The sequence below is a fragment of the Bradysia coprophila genome, chromosome III (assembly GCF_014529535.1).
Source record: "Bradysia coprophila strain Holo2 chromosome III, BU_Bcop_v1, whole genome shotgun sequence".
NCBI lineage: Eukaryota > Metazoa > Arthropoda > Insecta > Diptera > Sciaridae > Bradysia > Bradysia coprophila.
The window spans coordinates 2,551,270-2,572,209 of NC_050736.1; the positions used below are offsets into that span (position 1 = coordinate 2,551,270).

The 20,940-nt window shown below is 34.2% G+C and overlaps 2 protein-coding genes across 4 annotated transcripts; one reads left to right on the forward strand and one right to left on the reverse strand.

The window, feature by feature from the left end:
* Positions 1 to 263: 263 nt before the first annotated feature.
* On the forward strand, positions 264 to 20,593 carry LOC119078165 (RING-box protein 2). Its single transcript, XM_037185643.1, has 3 exons — positions 264 to 556; positions 630 to 644; positions 20,297 to 20,593. Exons 1-3 carry the CDS (start codon positions 418 to 420, stop codon positions 20,476 to 20,478), a joined length of 336 nt encoding a protein of 111 aa, XP_037041538.1. The 5' UTR covers positions 264 to 417; the 3' UTR covers positions 20,479 to 20,593.
* Positions 2,523 to 14,818, reverse strand: LOC119075876 (facilitated trehalose transporter Tret1). 3 transcript variants are annotated; one of them, XM_037182441.1, is made up of 9 exons: positions 14,040 to 14,818; positions 8,392 to 8,754; positions 7,905 to 8,332; positions 7,688 to 7,838; positions 5,019 to 5,144; positions 4,658 to 4,955; positions 4,099 to 4,586; positions 3,749 to 4,034; positions 2,523 to 3,682 (listed from the first exon to the last, which is right to left on the reverse strand). In XM_037182441.1, the coding sequence occupies exons 1-9, from the start codon at positions 14,124 to 14,126 to the stop codon at positions 3,495 to 3,497; spliced, it is 2,415 nt and encodes an 804-aa protein (XP_037038336.1). In that variant the 5' UTR covers positions 14,127 to 14,818; the 3' UTR covers positions 2,523 to 3,494. The 3 variants fall into 3 exon arrangements, with proteins under 3 accessions (XP_037038336.1, XP_037038345.1, XP_037038353.1); XM_037182450.1 differs by lacking the exon at positions 14,040 to 14,818 and adding an exon at positions 9,004 to 9,113 and having other exon boundaries at positions 2,814 to 3,682; XM_037182458.1 differs by lacking the exons at positions 7,688 to 7,838; positions 7,905 to 8,332; positions 8,392 to 8,754; positions 14,040 to 14,818 and adding an exon at positions 5,213 to 5,405 and having other exon boundaries at positions 2,814 to 3,682.
* Positions 20,594 to 20,940: the final 347 nt, after the last annotated feature.

A 20,940-nucleotide genomic window follows, 5' to 3' on the forward strand; every position in this document is an offset into this window, starting at 1 on the left:
TGATAAATATCTACGAATATTATGGTGAACCAACTAAGACTCGCACTAGGTCAAATTCAGTTCTTGGAAAATTTAGCCACAGAAAGTAGTAGTTAACAATGAATTATTCAAAATTCGATCTTCTGAGTAATCTCTTTAAGTAATTAGAGCTTGCCGAGTACACATTACTATTAGCATACATCTCATTTTGGCGCCCTTCGATCAAAATAGTCGTTGACTATACCAGTCCAGTAATACCGTTTTGACATTTGTAGAAAGTGAAAAAGAGCAAAAAGTGTTGTTGTTTTTGGTTTTCGCGTAAATTTGTTCGAAGTCAGGAACCATTGGTTTGTTTTTACCGTTCAAAAAGGTCATTATTGAATAGTTAAGTTAGTTGGTACTATCATAGATTCTATTAAACTGAACAAAACGAGCACAATGGCAGATGAGAACGATAGTTCCTGTGATAAATTTGATAATGAATCTGCTAAGCCAGACAAGATGTTTACGCTGAAAAAGTGGAATGCAGTGGCAATGTGGAGTTGGGATGTTGAATGCGATACGTGCGCGATTTGCAGTAAGTTTCAATTTTGCGAAATACATTGCTTACAATTTTGTTAACCATTTCTTCTGTTCGCTTTCTGTTACAGGAGTTCAAGTCATGGGTAAGTTTATTCAGAACAAATAATCGGATTTTTGTAGTTGTGAGCTACTTCTTATAAGAACTGAACAAAATTTCTATCTTTCAAAATGATAATGTCCCGTTGTTTAATTGTTTTCCCTTTACAAATGGAAATATCAGGTCATTCAAATGGATCTCACATAGGTATTATTCAATGTCGTCAATTACGTTTCCTTCATTCCGTTGACACGTGACTGATTGTCTCGCAGTCAATTTAACGGATCTCTTTCGAAGCAGACAGATTCAGGCGCTTTTTTTGGAAAAGATTGCCATAAAAGAAGCGACATGACGGTGAGACGGTTTTGTCAGGTCAAAACGGAACTGAATGGTGTCTGAAATTTGAACAGAAAACAATTTGTTGACCTATTCAATCGCTAAATACTAAATTATGCCATTGGGGGAAAGTTTGGTGATCCCTTTAATTCTTCCGATACATTGGTAAAAACAAAGTAAATTTATCATTATTTGATTGTGTGGTGGTTCTTTCCTTCTGACGAAATTCTCCAATAGATGCAGGACTAACCCAAGAACAATCATTATCAGTTTTGTTTGAAGCTTATTCTAATATGAATATGTTCCGATCGATCTCATGGTGAAAGTGATAAGCTAACCATATCCTTTGAAGCCAATACTGCACCTTACTCACTTAGACAAAAAAAAACTCGATCTTGGCATTTCCAAGCTAGGGCATTAATATAAATTCCGCATGTACTCATATCATTCAGTAGCCTTTCATAACTCCTTGATCCTCTGGTTCTCCAGTTAACCAGTTCTCCTTTAATTGTCATTGATTGGGTCGGTCGTGCAAATAAAAAAGTAATTTTGTGATAAAAGCGAACTCACTCGTGTGTTTTGGAGCAACAAGCTTCAGTAACTCTCTCTATAACTGTATCGCCTTCAGCTTGGATATACATTCTACACTTTGCAGTTACGGTTATCAAAGCAAGTTGCTCAAAAACACACAAGTGACTTTGCGAGTAACATTAAATTGTTTCCGAATTAATGAATCCAGTGTATTCCGGTTTGTTACCTGTCCCATGAGCATCACTTAGGAATGCAACGTTCCCGCAGGACAAGCAATACAATTCTCTTTTGTGTGTTTCGTAATGTCGGTATGAGTGAATGTCAAATGCATATTTTCCTTAATTCCTTCACAAAAGCCTGTTGAGTCCTACATAGGTCATCAGTTTGAAACCGTTGTCATAGTATTTCATAAACCGATATGAAATTTTTTTTTTTATTCGACCATGTTTGTGCGAGGCCCTAAGACTCCGTGAATCCTATCAAGGATAGTGATTATCTTGGCCGTTACACAATGTAGAAAGTCGAAATTGGTGGTGATGTAAAGGTATTGGATTGAATTTTAAATTGCTAACGTGACTAAAATTTTGAACTTGTCTGCAATGACAGTCTTATTGGAAAATTGGTCATTTCCAATCTATCCTCTTCTGAAAATAAATAAAGAATTATTTGCGATCATCCTCCTAAAGGAAAGATTGTCCTCACAGTTGTTGCTCTTCTGAAATGGAGGTTGAAAAGGCTCGGTGTCCTGATCAGACCTGATCTGAATTAGTCAGAACTGATTTGATCCACTGACAAAAAATAGATGAGAATCGTACCTTTGTCTCCAGACAACCTACAATATCTGCCACAGGTGTGGCTCTCCATAGAAAACGTTCAGCTGTAGCAGATAACATAGATTACCTGGAGACAAAGTTAAGAGACAGGTAAGATTTTCTCTTTTTTGTCAGTGTCTGACCTGAAAAGTTGGAATTGAAATCAATCAAGTGTTGGGTCAGGTTTCAGGCTAACCTGACCTGTTGCGAGCCCAAAAATTCGAAAATAAAATTCAAAAAAAGTTTTTTATTTTGTTCAATCAAAAATATATAATTCTGTCAAACTCTCTAATGCTAATTACAAAATATTAAGTGAACTATATTTACAAATAAAATAATTAACTTAGTCAAAAGATTGATTAAAATCATAAAATATTTATTAACAAATTGATGATTATTACATGTTGCAATTAAGCTGCTTAAGTTTAATTTTTGGTTGCAATTATTTATCATAATGTGTAATCAGATCTGGGTATTTGGGCTTGATTGCATCAAAAGCATTGAATCTTTTCAATAAATTTTGTTCTAGAGTAGGGTAATTTTATAAATTATATTCAATATTCTTAAGGAATAAAACCAGAGATTACATTCGATTTAGACATGTACGTTAAACGCACAACAGCACAGAGTTTCAGTTTCACTAATTTTTTTTTTTTTTAGCTTCCAAAGCGTAAATTTATTGCCTAGTCTTAAAGTAAAATTTTTAAAGCTTGCGAATATATCTAGAAATGTTCTACATTTTCTTCTCGCATCAAACTCCTTGCATTATTCCGGTTAATTTGTTTAAAATCTTATCGACTACATCTATATCATACCTAACACTACATACTACATACATTCAACAAATAACAATTTTCAATAACTTTGTGTAACAATCAGGAAGGACATCGTGTTCAAATATCTTTAAGAAGATCGTCAGTATTCTTCCCATTTAATTTGCGTAATTTTCGCTCCTAATTCAAATGTATCACATGCACGAACTTTAAATTCGAAACTAGAACGAATTTTGATCAAGATGCTAATTCTCCTACGTTGGAATTATATCCAACATTTATCTGGAATGTCATCAATTTAAAAAGAACAGAAAGATTTATGTCAGGCATTATGGTCTTGGTCTAGTACAGTAAATTCGTTGCCAATGTTACATATAAACGTTTTGCTGCTCTAATATTGGCACTTTTAACCTACAACTGATGGTATGTTGGAGTCGAACGAATTTACATATTGAACGATAATGGTCGAATGTTCGCCACTGAGCTCATTCGTCTTACACGACCCATCATTTTTCGTTCAATTTCTTCAAGACTTTTGCCTTGGGTTTCTGGCACACACATAATTTCAAATACAAGCCCAATGACACAGATACATCCAAAGAACCAGAAACAGCCACTCAGACCGATTGCCTCTGAAAATGGAAAAAGAAATTCAAAATCCGTTTGTTAATTGATTTTTTTTTGCGTGAAAAACTCACCGATAAGATCGGCAAATGCTTTTGTAACGATAAATGTGCACGACCAGTTAAAGCCAGTGGCAACTGATGCTGCCGATCCACGAATCTTCGACGGTAAAATTTCGCCCATCATCAGCCAGGGAATCGGTCCGTAGCCAACCGAGAAACAGAGTACATAGCCCATGAGACTAGCCAGGGGTAACCATCCAATGTGACTTACATCTTGACCAGAACTTTTGACGTAGAAATATCCGCCCAAAGCACCCAGAGTTATGATCATTCCAACGGATGAGATGTACAACAGGATCTAGTAATGTAATGGACTGTGAGGACACCGTAATCAATACAATTTTTGATAATATTTGTATTACCTTTCTGCCGAGTCGATCGATCAAAACAGTGGCAATAAATGTGGCAATAAAATTAACAACTCCGACGATGATGACGCAAATACTTTTATCGATGGTTGATCCGGCGTAGATGAAAATGTCTTCAGCATAGAATATCACAGCATTGATTCCACTAAATTGTTGGAAGAACATAAGGCCCAGTGAAATGGACAATGGCTTGAGATTGCATTTTTTAAACAACTGCATGATGCCATTGTTTGATCCACGCTTCTCCGAATCCACATGACTCTTAACGATGCCTTTAAGTTCTGGTTCAACATCAGCTTTTTTACCGCGCAACCATTGTAACGCTTTACGGGCAGGCTCTTGCTTTCCTTTCGAAACATACCAGCGCGGTGTTTCGGGTATCAGAACCATTAATATCAGAAATGGTACTGGTAATGTCCCACCGAGAAAGGCTAGCGCTGACCAATTCATGTATCGACCGGCGACAAAACACAATAATATTCCTAGATTCCAACGAGAGGTAGAAAATGTTATTTTTTGCCTTTGAAGACTTAAAACTAATCGTTGGTCTTACCTATATTACCGAATGCTGTCGGTAAAAGGCCCAGAGTTCCACGTACTTCGGGTTGAATAGTTTCACCCAAATAAACGGGCAATGATAGTGAAGCAACGCCAACAACGAAACCAGTGACTGCACGTCCAGCAATTACCATCCAAATATTCACAGCACATGCAATTAACAACCAAGAAATTATGAAGGGAATAGATGTGGCAAGAATTGTCGTTTTTCGGCCAAGGTACTCAATTAACGGTCCGCCCAGTACGCCACCGATTAAACCAGCCAGAGGCATCACACCGCCGACCCATGAACCCTTTACGAATCAGTTTGGTTAGATCTGCTCGAATTTACGTTTTCCATTTTTTTTTATCCTTACCGATTGTTCAGTAACTAGAAAACTGGTTTGATTTGCATCTTTCATTGATGGCAACGCGGGTGATGTATAACCAGATGAAAAGCCAACTACTAGTGAACCGAGGGACACTGCAATGGCTGCAAGGCACTGAAATTTAGAGAAGAAAAAATTGTTTTTTTAATCTCAATCGACCATAGCTCTTTACAATGTTACACCTGTGTCCAAGTGCATTGTGCTTTTGGTTCATCAATCGGAATGTTTAGCGAAACATGAGTGTCAGATCTCACAAATAGTCTCATGATTGGCAATTATTAACACAAAATTCTCACTATACAAATAGCACTTGATTATGCTAATAAGACCGATGCAAGTGGCCAAAGTTCCTTTGGAGAATATTGTTACAAACTACTATCAGCGACTCACAACCGCGACAAGTTATAACCAATTTCATTATTGTACTTGTCTGATTGAGTTGTGTCTCAGATTTTAGTTTTGATTTGTTGAACAATGTAACAAAGCGTTAAATTGATTTCGTATACTGTTTTGATTGATTTTTTTTTACGTACTAACGGCAAATCACGTCATATAAAAAATCGAAATTGCGAAAGGTCATACACAATTGACGAATGCGTTGGTGTTTATCATTTGGAATGGATGGGGGAGGTGGGAGCGTGTGTTTTTCTCGGTTACAAATGATTTTATTGATGATGATACAAATTAGTACTTCCTATGGACAGTAGTATGTTCGAGTATGTTGAGAGTAGGTGACTATTATGAATCAAGAAATTTAACTACGGTCAATGTTGTCGCTTTTTGAAGTACATCATTGTCTGAGAACGCACGGATTCTTGCGACTAATATTTGATAACATCACAAAAAAGTGTTGTTGTAGTCTCTTTACGTGCTCCTAATTTTTCTCTTTTGTTTCTCGTCTTTATTAATCGAAATTAATCGAAACCATTCAGAATGGACTGATCAGAAAATAGGAATTTTGATAAATCAAAGCTTTCAAAATAATTGCAATTCATTTTGTCAAGAACTCAATACTATAATTTTCATTGTCAGTACGTCAGTTAACAATAATTTTACAACTTAAAAATCCCTTAGGCACTTAGAAGCACATCGGCCGAAATTACCATGCGTATGTTTACCGATCTTAAGTCTTCGTTTAACTAAATTTTTAATCGACTGACCAGGTTCTCAGGTGTGTAAATACAATATCAATTCAATTTGATTCGCAAAGTGTTTTGCTTATTAATTTGAAAGGTCATAATTCCATGCTACTCACTTTGCATAATTATGATATCTCTTAAATAAAGTTCTATTTTCGTTATTATATAGGAAACGGTAGCAAAATATTTTATTATGCACATTGCATACCTGATAAAATCGACGAAATATATTGTTCAATGAATTAATATTTCAATCGTAATTGAAGTGGGAGGATAATTGAAAATATAGTTGTTGAATGGTTGGAAACATTTTATTTTTAAATCTAAACGTGATATAAATGGTGCATTCAGGTATAGTTACCGAGAGCTTTCGAAAGGTTTACGTCTCTGGTGACATTTAGTTCTTGACTAAGCTTTGGATTCATTTGTTATCATCGTGATATTAGCGAGTAATCGCAAGAGAAAGGTTAGATCATAAAATATAGTTGTAAGGAACTGAATTTATCGAGATGATTAACGTAAATAGTTTACAGTTTTAGATGAGATAAGGACTGACATTATAACCCTGTTGTTTCAATCACAAATACTAGAGCAATAACAACAACAAAAACTCATTTATAGCGTGCATGTTTCCGACGAATGATCTTTTGTACACTGAACCGAAGAAATTGGTTAATTCTGGAAACCGTTACCAATAACAAGTTCAATGATGATAATTATTACGACATAAAGAAACTTTTTCGAATCACGTCCTCGTTTCGTGGGACGCAACGTCACATCACTGAAAATGCTTAAGAATCATTTCGAAATAAATGAAAAGCAAAATAACAGAAAGGCGTCAAAAAACTGTGTTCACATTATCACGTCCTCGAATCATGGGATTCTACATCTTTTGTGCTATCCCAAAAAGAAACAATTATCTTCAAATTGTACGTGCATGCTGTTCATAGTCCCAGATCAATATACTTCACCGACAGACCGATGATTTCTGTAGTAAGTGTGCGGATTTGTCAGTCGATTTGATAAGGCGTTCAGCGGCATCATGTTTTGTTTTCGCTGTTTTGTTGTTTCATTTTTTAATCTTAGTTTTTGTTTTTGTGTTTGATTTAATGCGATGAAGACGTTTTTGTTAGCCGTATTTTTGCCGCACGTTTTATTTGTCAATGGGGCTTAAAGCCATCTGAGTGTCTTCAATGTTATTAGAGATAAAATTGACCTTGATGACGCGATGTCAATCACGATGAGAATTGTATAAAGTTGTCTTCGAATGAACACTCTAATTATTTACGAAAAAACATGCTGTCCACTGTCCTAATTCTGATAATACTTCGGAATCATTTTAAGAACCTCGTTAAGAACACATTTCGAAATGAGTGTTCCCATCCAAAATATCCGAAATGCGTCAAAAAATGTGTTAACATTGCCAATTCTATTGTACGCACAACCGTAATAGTCGCTAGATACTGCCAAACATCTCATTATTCACCTCAATACTATATTAACCAAAGCGACACTCACCTGTGTGTTGATGTAAATAGGATTCGTCGTGGGTCGATAAACTTCCAATTTAGGTTTACCATCCTGTGTAATTTGTCGGATAAAAGGCACCGCCGTTCGTAAATTTTCATTCTGCTTTCCTCCCATATCATCCATTTCGAAGAATCTGTGGCTGTTGTAGATTAAAAAATTAGTTCGCAATGTACATGATAGTTGTTCAAGCATTCAAATGAATTACCTTTTTCTGGAGTCTGTACTAAGCGACCTTTGCTGTTGGAAGCTCTTTCTTGTTGAAACAAAATCAGCTTCGTCCTCTTCTTCGTCGTCCTCCTCTTCACTGACGTCCAAGTCTTTTATATCGATGATGATAGGCTTGGAAAAGTCATGAATTCGCTCGTGTATCAGGCGCTTTCCTTCGGCATCAAATTCTTCCTCACTGCTTTCGGAGGATGTTTTCTTCTCCAAATTGAATTTGACTCTATTGTCTAGACTCTGATGTTTTCTTGCTTGAAATTGTCTTCTTCTTTCGGCAAATTCTTCTTCATCAGACGAACCGCCGCCTTTAAGTATTTGTTCCAATCGTTTTGAATTTTTTATATCCAATGAAACATGTTTCTTGGATTGAAAAGCTTTTCGATTATCGTAAGTAGCAAGATGCGTCAAATCCTAACAATTATTTAAGTTAAGAACGGTCGTTGTATAGTCAATTGCTAACAATTCCTTACCTTTAGAATGCCCTTATGATCAGCACTTTTCGCTTTTCTCTGTTGGAAGTGATCTCGTCGATCCTCAAAACTGTCCTCGTCACTGCTGTCCGCTTTTTGTTCAAACGAAACCTTTGAACTCTTCAACGATGGTTTCGACGTTTTTATTTCACCGGACCGATACAAGGGGTTCGTTTCGTCACTTTCCGATATCGGTGTGAATTGATTGTGATGCTGTCGCGGATTTCGTGGAAGCGGAATCAATTCGTTAACGTTTTCAATCAATACTGTATCCAAACTGGTCGATGTCGATGATGTTGATAATGAACCTTCTGCAGTTTCCACTCGCGAATATCCGCGTTGTAAGGGATCACGATTTTCATCCTAGCGAAAACATTAAATCATTAAAAATGGGACACAACGCCAGGAAATAATAAAATTGTGCTCTCTGTCAATTGGTATTGATAACACTGTTTCGATAACACTAGTTAAATGGAAAAATTTCATATTGACTTTCTGCTACAGGGGAAATGGAAAACAAAAATCGATACAAGAAACTAGTGCAATTAGCATTGGAAATATAAACACCCTTCTTGATTTATGATTTGTATTCCTTGTAATTTATGAACTTACAACTGAATAAACTTAATTTAAAATCCGCTTCTATCAACTGCGTGATCGTGAATTATGTTCTCAATAAATACTGGCTTAACATTATGAATCGTCTAATATATATAATTTCTTCAGTTCGGAGTGATAAGATTTTCCATATTTTGTTTGACACCAGAAGAAAAGTAACCTTGACTCTTAACACTCACACTGAGCTATATTGCAGCAGCTAGAGCTGATCGGGTAGCCGGGTATTTCAGGCCGCCCGTTGTTCGCACCCGAAGGTAAAAAAATAAGGGAGAAACAAACTTTTTCCTTTGCTTCCTTCATCGGACATCAATTAGTTCTCCATTTACTAGGCGGAAAATTATATATTTTTGTGATGGAAGGACAATGAATCTTTGGTCGAATTACGTAAACTATTGATAATGTGATAATTGTCCTGTTCAACGAGTTCTGGTTAATTTACTAATTTCGCTGACTTTGGTCCTCGATTTTTGAAATTCCTAGCTACATGATTGCTTTTACAGTGCCCAGTGATAAGCTGTTCAACAATCATAGTGCCATCTACGATGTACCAAAAGCGAAATTAGTATGAGTTAGAGATGAGCGGGATATCCGATCTTGGTAGAAACTCGAACCCGACTCGATTTAATGTTACTTGGATTTCGGCCTATCGGATTTTAGAAAAATGTTGCGTTCCGAACGGTTCGGGTTTCGAAAATTCTCGACCCGCTCATCTCTCTAGTATCTCTAGGTCGAATGCCGTTGTCTCCCAACAATGCTTTTTACAGGTTCAAATCTGTCATTTGAGTTTTGAACTCTCGCACTGGCAACTCAATCTTCTAGTGGAAAGCAGAGGACTTGTTACGTAATAAGTTATATCCCTGAATGTACTTACTCTAACCAACATAGGTCGCGAAGAAGTTTTTCCATGCTACGTTCTTCGGATATGTCGAGAATTTTTTATAAGAAAAAATTGTGCCCTAGCCGGCCGGGTACAGGTCCACGTGCTCACCTCTAGCAAGAGCTTCGTTCAAAGCTCCTTCAAAATCTGTTTACGTTTTTTGTTGTACGGACAACTCTGTTTATTTCACGTTATTAAATGACGCATGGCATAGCCCAGGAAGCGGGGGTTAATTTGTCTACTAGTATAAAATCGCTTTTCACTAATAAACGTAATCAAAATTTTGATAATTTTGCTTATTCTAAATTCCTGTAATCGAAATGTAGTTTTAGAGCCTTGACTCTAGTTGTGTAACATCACATAAAAAACGATCTTTCTATTGCCTCGTCAAGATTTAATTCCTTTTCAATGGTAGCAGTGGCACTGTTACAGTGCATTGTAACGCATTTTCCTAAAAACTTATTTTATGAGAATCATCTACTCTCTGCTTACCTTTCTTCTTATAAAACGCTCGCTTACATCGATTCTAATTGGAAAAACGATTCAACTCAGAAACATTCATTCTTGTTATTCAAATCAGTGTGTACGTAAACTCATTGTATCATCGCGTGGATAAGGCTTTTGTCCGACAAATTGACAAACATTGAATTATTTTAAAACCATATATTTTTAGCCACTTGATTAATCTTTTGTGGGTTTAAATTCAGCTTCAAAGAAAATATTTTCAATTAAATTTAGAGTAATGAAGTGTTTGTTATGGTGCTGGCGAATGATATTTTCGTTGCGGTCGGTAAACAAAATATGAATTTATAAAATCACCGAAAAGTGGACGTGTCTGGTGTGTTTATTAAAAATACATAAGACGAGCACAGGGTCACATCATTTAAGACGTTGATATCATGCTTACAGACATTCCCTTGTCAGCAACATTTTTATACGTAGCGTAGCATACATAAAAAGTTCAAAACCTGAGGGAACATGTGGCTGATCTTGAAAAATTGTTTTTTTGTTTCTTCCAGCTGCCGTAACTTTAAAGTCGAAAATAAATTTTTCATGCTGTGGGCAAAAATTACGGAATTTTTCTCGTAATTTAGGCCCACAGCATGAAAAGTTGTATCGCATCTCACTTCGTTCGGGCTACACCTCGCGAAATTGCCTAAAATATACCTTCCACAACAGAAACGTATAACTATCTGATACCGAGACTCGGTAGATCGTGAAGTATAAATTATTTTACACGCTACATGCGTCGAAAACCGTACTTTTCATGTTTGAAGCACTTCTTTCGACATGTAAAATCCATTACATAACTCGGGATAAAAATGAAAAGTCTCGTTTTCGTGTGTTTATTAACCTCAGCTTCGCCTTGGATCAACAAAATTCACACAAAAACTCTACTTTTCATCTTTTTATCCCTAGTCATGTAAATAACTATGATTACTTTGATCTACATCTAAAAATATGTGCTTTTGTTGTACCTAGGATCGAAATTGGCTTATTACGCACCAAAAGGGAAACAAGAAATGGGTTTAAGTATCAAAAGTACGTAAAATTACAAAACTCTGGATAAAAATGAAAAGTGAAGTTTCCTAGTTATTGTTGACATCGGCATCGCTCTGGATCATCAAACTTCGCACGAAAACTCAAGTTTTCAACTTTTTGTCCCTTCTCATGTAAATAACTCTTTTTTGATTATAATGCTACTGAGCTAGAAATTGTTGAACTTAAGGAGAATAATTATAAATGCTAATTATTGCATCTTGTTTTGTCTAATCTGATTTAATTGGACTCCGCTTAGATTGTATTCCAATTTTTCTATTTTCCTAATCAATAAGAAGCGTCATCAATCTGGAATTCGCAGTTATTGCTGAGACTTTTACGTACAAACACGTTATAACCTTCAACAAGCATCCATTCGTGAAAGAAACAAGATCATTTTTCTCAAATCATCACTTCCTTAAATCAATACTGATTTAAAAATAAAAGTTGAATAATGGTATCCGATACATATGTTTACCAAAGTTAAAAATTGAAATTTATCCATTTAGTCACGCAATTTCTTCTTCGCCGTTATGTTATGTTATGCAATTAGAATATGGATACTATATGCGATGAAATAATTTGCTTGAAAATACGAACTGAGAGAATTTGAAGAGGTCGTCTTTTTAATTCTTTCTTTCCCTATACATGTCGATGGAACATTGCACTGTTCGAAAAGTTGCAACATCAGCGAAAATAAAATTATGAGGCCTAGACTCCTCGTGTAAAATTTATTTTATTTCTTTCGCTCGTGGACAATTCGCATTAAATTAGTTTCACAAGTAACCTGACACATCAATAAATTATTATTTCGTTGGAAGTCTAATTCTTTAAGACATATTTCGAAATCTAAAAACAAAATACTTTTAAGAACTCGTAACAGAACTCAGATTGATTAAAAGGGCCTAATATTATCTTTGTATGTCATAGAAAATGTCTCACTTGAAATGACCTACGAACTTATGATGTAACGACCGAATACAACAAAATTATAATTTTATTAATGAGACGACAGTATGTTGGTTGAAAAAATAATTAAATTTTAAATACGACGGTTATATCAGTTAATACTACTACTCATTCAATAGATGCTTAAACAGATGCTGATATATAAATTTATTTTGCTCTCCGTTTTCGTCGGCGAAAATTTCATCAAATGGCATTGACATTGAAAAAAAAAATCGATGTACAACATAAGTTAAGAGAGAAAAAATGTTGGCTATTAAAATCATTATGATTACCTGCTATATTGTACGAGGAAACGTGCTTCAGTAACAGTTATCGCTTTGAAATTTTCGATTTCGTACCATCATAATTAGGTGCATGTAATATTATGAGGTTTACATTGTAGTACAATGATTGTGCATGCATCTAGACGTGCGGTGTAATATTCGTTTATGCAATTCCGTTGCAAAATGTTCATTTTTTTCGTGCATCATTCCAATGGTGTCCTTTTTAGTACTAGTGTCAAAAAGGATTTCCACAAGTACATGTAACATACCAATCATACCAATTATGCATGAAAAAGGGATTTGTTTGACTTCGTCGCTCGTTTCCGGCCCATTATAAACAAAACGTTGTTCCAAACTTATGCTAAAGGACTTTTTTTTAGCAAATTCGAACTCGTATCGTGCTGGAAACCTCTCATACGCTAAAAAAAGCCCTTTAGCATGCGTTATTAGGAAAAATACTATTTACAGCGAAATTGCATAAAACGTTGAATGCAACACGTTGTAAAAGTGAGTGTTTTTGTCACTATTCACATCTAGTGATAGAAGAAACACTTTTCGCAACTTGTTGCATAAATTACTATTCTTTATTGAAAATTCTTTCTTTTTTTGCCGAATAGTAAGCCGCGGTGTATGTGTTATTTTCATCGATTCGTTTAAAAGCAATTAATTTAATTTGGTTTTTATCATTTAATTGGAATTAGTTTAATGAATGAGTAACTCATATAATCATCGAGCGTGGCATGGCGGCAATATACATTCCCACCAGAAAAAAACCGCAAATTTACTTCACACCATTTACTTTGCCATTTAACACATGTGTTTACTATATGGTGTAGCTATATAGTACGATAGACCAAAAAAAAATTGGTGTTACGAATTAGTCAAAATTATCGGTATTGCTAACTGATTCCTATGTGGAAAGATTGTCAAGACATTATCTTTTATTTATTTAACTGAATTTTCAGCGTCGCACTTTATAAAAAATAATTTTCCTAAACCTAATGAGGTACCCATGTAAAACCTATACAGATAATTGCACTCAGTCTTTGTGTTGTATTCAAATTTATTCTGTTTGCTTTATGATATGCTTCATTATGAAGAGCGAAAAAAACATTAATTTTTAACGGTAGGGTACACGTGATATTACAATAAAAAATATACAAACTATCGAGACAGAGCGATTGTAATATCTACATTTTATAATAAATTTAAAACGAAACAATATTCAAAACTTTGTATTGTATTGACATAAATAATATCAAAGTCATATTAACCTTAAATCACTTATATATACGACTATACAGTGTTGTCAATCCAATTGGCACATACCTAATATTGTTCCTACAATTATTTCAATGTCAACATTTAAAATTATAACTTACCGTTTCCGAAACGGATCTTTTCAGTTTGTCTAGCATCCCCTTCATCTTGTTGGATGCGTCGCTAAATCTATTGTCTTTTCCACTCATTTTTGACCGTGTTTATGTCCACGATTTCCCAATTTTTGTTGCAGTTTAGACACTTTCTATCCTTTGTCTTTCACCTTAAACTATTTCCTTGAATTCAATAACACAATATCAACCAGACAATATAGTTGTTGTCATATCAACATCTTAGGAAAAAAAAAGTTTGTAAAAGTCACCGATTTGTATAATATATTTCGTTTGAATAAATTTATTGTTTTTAATTATTAGCACCTATCGATATATCAGTTGTTGTATTACAATGCTTCAGTTTAAATTAGATATTATCTTTTTTCTCAATTTTTTTGGTTTGTTTATCAATTATGTAACTTTATTATTTTTCGTTTCGTTTTTTTTTTTCTTAAATTTTAATTACACAAGTGTTCCATTGTGTCTAATACAACCACCAAATATAATTTTGATTTAATTCCGTGCGATGTCATGCACAATGTGTAAAACGATATATCCACAAATATGAATTATGCGAGTGTGGCGCTTAATAAAATCGATAAAAACGTTTCCCGACTTTAATATAGTTTGTATGGCGACAACGAGTTCCTTCAAAAATATAGCGTATTTTTGCCAAAATAATAATAAAAAAAAATATTTCGCACCACACAAAAGTTAAACCTGAAAACCTGAAGCGTTCACTTTTTTATATCTGAATAAGATAAGTTCCGAACGGTTTTTTCACTACTGAAACGTACATTTGCGAAACCATTTGTTATATATATCTTCTGGCACAAATACACTGATGTATGAACGTGTGTGCCGCTTCGGTTTACATTGCCACTACTTATCGTATAAACTTTACTTTGAGCATACAGACGGATAAAAGCGTTTTCATTTAAAATACTTTTTTTGTCGTGTCCAATATTCTGGCATTTGGTTTGTGCGAGCTGTTCATTTTTAAGCAACTCGTTGACTATAAGAATCAGATTAAGGAAGCTGTAGATAAGCTCTGAGGATACACTTTATTTATATTGTGAAAGAGTTCTGTCTTAATTATATTCCATGGAAAGACGTCACCATTTCAAGTCAAGTCGATGCACCTAGCTGAATATTAATCAAAAATTGTCATATTAAGAAGTTTGTTGTGAAATCCTGTTCTGTATCGACTCCAATTTCAACACAGTTCGTTGTGTTTCTACAAAAAAAAATATATTTTTTTGGTGTTTAATTACACACTCTCCGTCTGCTGTTTTAAATTGATAGCAAGTGTGCAAACCGAATTGATGACGTAGCGGAAAAAAATCGGTTTTCATTTTCTTGAATGATGGTTCACTTACCACGTTAAGAAGTTAAGGTACGTCGAAGGCATGTTCATAAGTTAACACATTCACAGTTTATATTATAATATTATACAGTCGGTTCGTATAGCTATGTAAAAATTAAAAATACATCGGAAACACGTTTATGAGTTGTGACGTGCATCGGCGAGCCCTCAAATTCATACTTGTATTAAAAACCTTCTCACTACATATATTTGCTTTGCCTCCAAATTCATACATATGGAGTTGTGTGTTGAGAAAATTTGTAGGTGGCCGTAAACAAGAAAATTGGTTAGTTTCGATTTCTATTACACACAATCGAAGTGAAATTTTAAGCAATGTATTATTGGATAATATTGCATCATAATGTCGATTCTTATGTAGTTGTTATGTTCTCTGTGCTATTTCAGCTTTTTCTTCTTCTATTTTTCATGGTTCCTTCACTGTGTTTCTTTAGGAAACCGATTGGCGCCACTGAGACTATTATCCTTATTTGTCTGTGTACATAAAAAGGCTTTGGAAAGATTACAACAACTCTGACGAAATGAAGTCACTTATTACGTATTTTCATATCTTCGTTGTACGGTTCGTAGAAACGCACTTATCGTGAACTCGTGAATGTTATTCACATGCTAATTTAGGCACACCTTCTTTTTTTGTCGCTGAACTCGAATACATTTTGTTTTTTGCAAATTCCCAACCTTTGTACTCGCGATCAGTCATCAACAATTTCTTATTTATATTTATATATATCTCTCTTCAAGGTTTCTATTTATAAACTATTTTGTTATGTAAGTTTTTGGTCAAAATTAACGGGGGCTCTCTCATTAGATGTAAAATAATTTGTATGGCATAGGTATGCAAGGTATGTACATTCATATGATTTACGTTGAATAGAAAGGTACAAGTATTACATATTTCGCTGAAAGAAACCGTGGACTTCGATTTGAACCAACAAAAAAATGTTTTGCAGGAAGTGTATTTTGGGTACAGCAAGATGTGCAAGGTATTTTCTGATATGAATGGCTACCTTTGAGCCAAATTTATTTATTTGCTTTTGTTAAAATTGACTTCAGTCGATTGATTTTCGGTTTTTTATATTACCCGCGTTTATATTAATGTAGTAGTATCGTTGCCATTCATTATTTTAATAAATATCAAAGGATATGCTCCCATTAATGAAGCTAGTATTTCATCATACACTGCTGTTAAACACAACATAATTTGGTGTTGTCACACACCAATCGATACATTTTCTTGTCACTATTGCTCATGAAGAACTTTAAACTTTGATTCTTTGATAGAGTCACTTGATTAAGCAAAATCCCGTTATCAACGTGACGAGCCCACTAAAAAAAATTATGTCACCGTGATTCTAACAAATTTTGATAAAATGTCACATAGGAAATCCATCAATAAAAATTGATAACACGTTTATCGATCTTTGACAAACACATTGTGCGCCATAGCTTGCGATATGGTACACATTCATTAATGGATTACGGAATTCTACGCACAAATACTTGTTTGATATAGCGATTGTCGCACATGTTCAGTGTATACATCTCACTCTCTGAAAAGTTGAAAAGAAAGGGATTTTTGGGATCTGGTTTTAGGTTGTTGAACCTTTGAGTGAAGAGACAACACAAAAAAGTTTTTTCTTCTTCAATGTTATGTTGACTAACATACATGAAGCGAAAACACAACCTCTCTAATAATTATAACCTGCTGTGAAACTAAATAACGAAAAAAAATGTTTGCAGAAATAAGAGTTGGCTCGGTGAGGGCCAACTATTATTTTTTTCCTAATATAATTGTGTCTAACGTATAGATACTAATCGTTTTATTTGCGCTTAATACCAAGATCAACGAAAGCGATTTTAATAAACAACAAATTATACGTTCAAAAATAGCTTAATAAATTAAAGAAACGCGTACACCAAAAATCTCTTTTACGTCACCGAAATGCTCCGTCAATCTATTTTCAGACGTGAAAATTTATTGAAATTTTCTTGAATGTCACGCGAGCGCAACTGAAAAAAGTTTTTTTTCCTCTGAAGAAAACAATTTTCTTTTATTTGGATTGTGTCCAGTTTATATTTATTTGTTTATTTACATGTGACAAAATTGGCGAGAATTGAATGTTTTATACGTGACTTTCGAGGGGATAGATTGGTTTCAATCGGTTAATAGTAAAAATAGTAAAATAGTTCAGCCGGGCCTCTGTGACAGTAAGAAAGATATTTTTGAAAAGTAAGTCCTTTTATGTTCAGTTACTTTATTGAAGATTCGTCAATAAGGACAGAAACAGAAGTGATACCACTTCGTTCTGTTAGTGAAGTAAGAAAGAACGGTTATAAATCTTTCAAAGCCATTCTATGTTAAATGTTACATTTTTCAGTTTTAGGTGATCGTTTTCATACGTCAGTGGCTAGGCGCATTTTCTCTCAATCGTACGTGTAGAAATGTGCTTACACACTATTGTGTTAAGTCAAATCATAAGGCAAGAGCAAATAACGCTAAATTTCTCTTCCGTAAGGCAATAACTATCATCTGATTGGCCTGTCAGGCAAATCGCGTTGTTTGGTTGGATTGATTATTCTCTTTTGCTCTTTTTGCTCTTTTTGAAGAGCTTTCGAGCTTTGGGCTTCTGTTGAGTTCCACAGAAATCTTCCATTTTTTAATTAAAATCAAAAGAAGCTCTAAGATTTTAAAAGTGCTCCAAAGCTCACATAAAATGCGATACGTTGTTTTGGCTTAACACTGCACCAGAGATGTGCATGAAAACATCTAAAGAACCGGCTGAAGTAAATACATGAAGGTGTAAACTTTAAAGCTAATTTACCAGATTTTCGAAAACGTTTGATACTCGATTCCCAGTTCTGTGAAGCAGTAAAATGTTTGTAAATTTTTCACCTGGGAAAATTGTTTGTGAAATATGCATTACCTACACCAATGAAAGTAATACTCACTTAAATTGTGAAATAAAATTGATAAGACGTAATTAAACAATGTGTTTGCTCTAATATCCGCCGCTGACAAGATCTTGACGTATTTCAATTCTTTCGTACTGGATTCTTTCCTTGTGTGTAATACTTTAGTTTGTGCACAAATGTGTACTTTAGGCTTTATTAACATTCTTAACAAATTTTCGCTATCGCATTCACGGAAACAATGTTAAAGATAAAAAAATTTGTCGGAAACCAACGAAATTACTTGATATCACTTAAATAGCCAAAAATTGCTTTGTCGCCATTTACAATTTTTTTTTAAATTCTACTTTCAAATATTTCGCTACGAACCGAGCCAAAATTCAACAAATTTGGATATTATGCATGACTTGATACAAACTAAAAATAGATGATCGTAAATACTGCATGACTGGCATATGAAGAATAGATCAAGAGGTTAAGAAAAAAGTTGCAAAAACGTGTTTCGGTTCCATTTACCATTACCATGTATGTCTTATTTAAATGATAAAAAGTTTCATGCAACATTGTATACGGTTTTTGTTCTGTATGAATTTAAAAGAATTTAGTTGAATCGATTTTAAATTGGTGGTATTTTCCAGTCCATTAGTTGGTACTCCAATCCTATTTTTTAGCAGGGCCTATTTCGAAGAAAATGTTTTCGAGAAATTTTGTGAATTTTTCTTGTTTTCTGAAATTTTCTTGAAATTCGAAAAAATCTAGAAACTGTTCAAGAAAATTATATAAAATATTTTGAAAATGCAAGAAAATGTTTTCTACTGCTTCACCCACGTAAAAAAAGTCAACTTCCGTATCGAAGATGTTGCTACTGATTCTCGCCATTTCTCTGATGTCTCTCATTTCGTATGCTACTTCAAATGACAAAGAGAATGAGAGAAATCAACCAAGAACCAACCAGCTTAGATATGACAATGGGTTTTTTTACGTGTGCAAAACAGTAATAAATAGGCCCTGATTTTTATCATCTGAGGAATACATGAAAAACGATAAATTTTTCTGCCAAAGTTTGTAACAACTGGTTGAAGGCTCACTTGTCCATGAATGCAAGAAAAAACAACAATCAGCTGAGCTAGAAGTTACAAGTTTGGTCCAAAACGATGGAGCAATTGTCAATACCAATTGAGTATCTATTTCCAAAGGTCACCACATGCAGATCTTTGCACTCACACAAGAATAGCGGCGCTAAGTAAAATAATAATAAAAAAATAGAAAAATTATAGAATGTGTTAGAATTGGTGGAGCGCATTTATTGGATTCGATCATTTTTCCGATTTCAAGTTCTTATTCAAATTCCACTTTATTTGTTGTAATTGAAATTGATTGATATTAATTTATGCTTTAACAATCTCAAGTGAACTGTGGCAACATATTTTTTATTGTGCGATCAATAAAATTTCTTTTATTGACATTTTTTTTAAATTTCGTTAACAAAAAACAACAAACATTTCGGACAAACATTTCGGTTAAGCCTCATAAATTCTACATTGACCTTAGGCTAATGTTTTGCGAAACGACCGACAGACTGCCATTCTTTACGTAATTTTGTGAAGTGATGCTGTGTTCACTCAAACGAGTTACGTTTCATCGGGTATATTATAAGCTCGGAAAATAATTGTTTATTCTCGTGACATACAAGAATTCCGGAAGAATTTTTATGTGTTTTATTTTCGGAAAATAGACTTTTCACATGACCTACCCACCACATTCACATAAAAAACAAAAAACAAAACAACGCAACGTTTTCTTAATTTGTTAGCATCAGTGGATTTAGGTGAGATTAAAGTGTAGGAACGAATTACGATAATAATCTGTGACGAGGATAGATGAATTTAGATGATTGTTTCTTTTCGCTTGATCAAATGATATTTATTTGTGGACACACCAGATTCTAAAAATTTATTTATTTCATTTTCAGATGCATGTCTTCGTTGTCAAGCTGAATGCAAGAAGGATACATTGGGACGACAAGATTGTGTTGTAGTTTGGGGTGAATGTAATCATTCGTTTCATCATTGTTGCATGTCATTGTGGGTGAAACAGAACAATCGATGTCCATTGTGTCAACAGGAGTGGTCCATCCAACGAATGGGAAAGTAATTTAATTGACCATTGTTTTGTTGAGTCTAATGTAAATTTTTGATTTGACCTTGAAATGTAATCTCTTGATAAATGCAATTTGGATTTCAATTGTGAGGTCGATATTTTATGCTGATTCGAAACAAAAACAAAAAAGTTGCTCATTTTTGGACGCGATAAAACTTATGTTTTTTTCCAAGTAAATTAATTAAACAGTTCATCTAATTACCAAATTGATTTTTACTTTAAATTTATTTAGTGTATTGAAAATGTAAATTTTATATTCAAATAAAGCAAACAAGGAACATTTTACAAAAGAATTTTTTTACTGACTCTAGTTGGCTAAACATTTTTGCCCAAAAAATTTGTTTTTATTGCTTCGTCATTTTACAATTCAACAGGTCTCATTTTGATATTGAGCAACACATGTCTGTTTATATGTAGGTTTAATCTTAATTTTGTTGAACAGCTCGCTGAAGTATT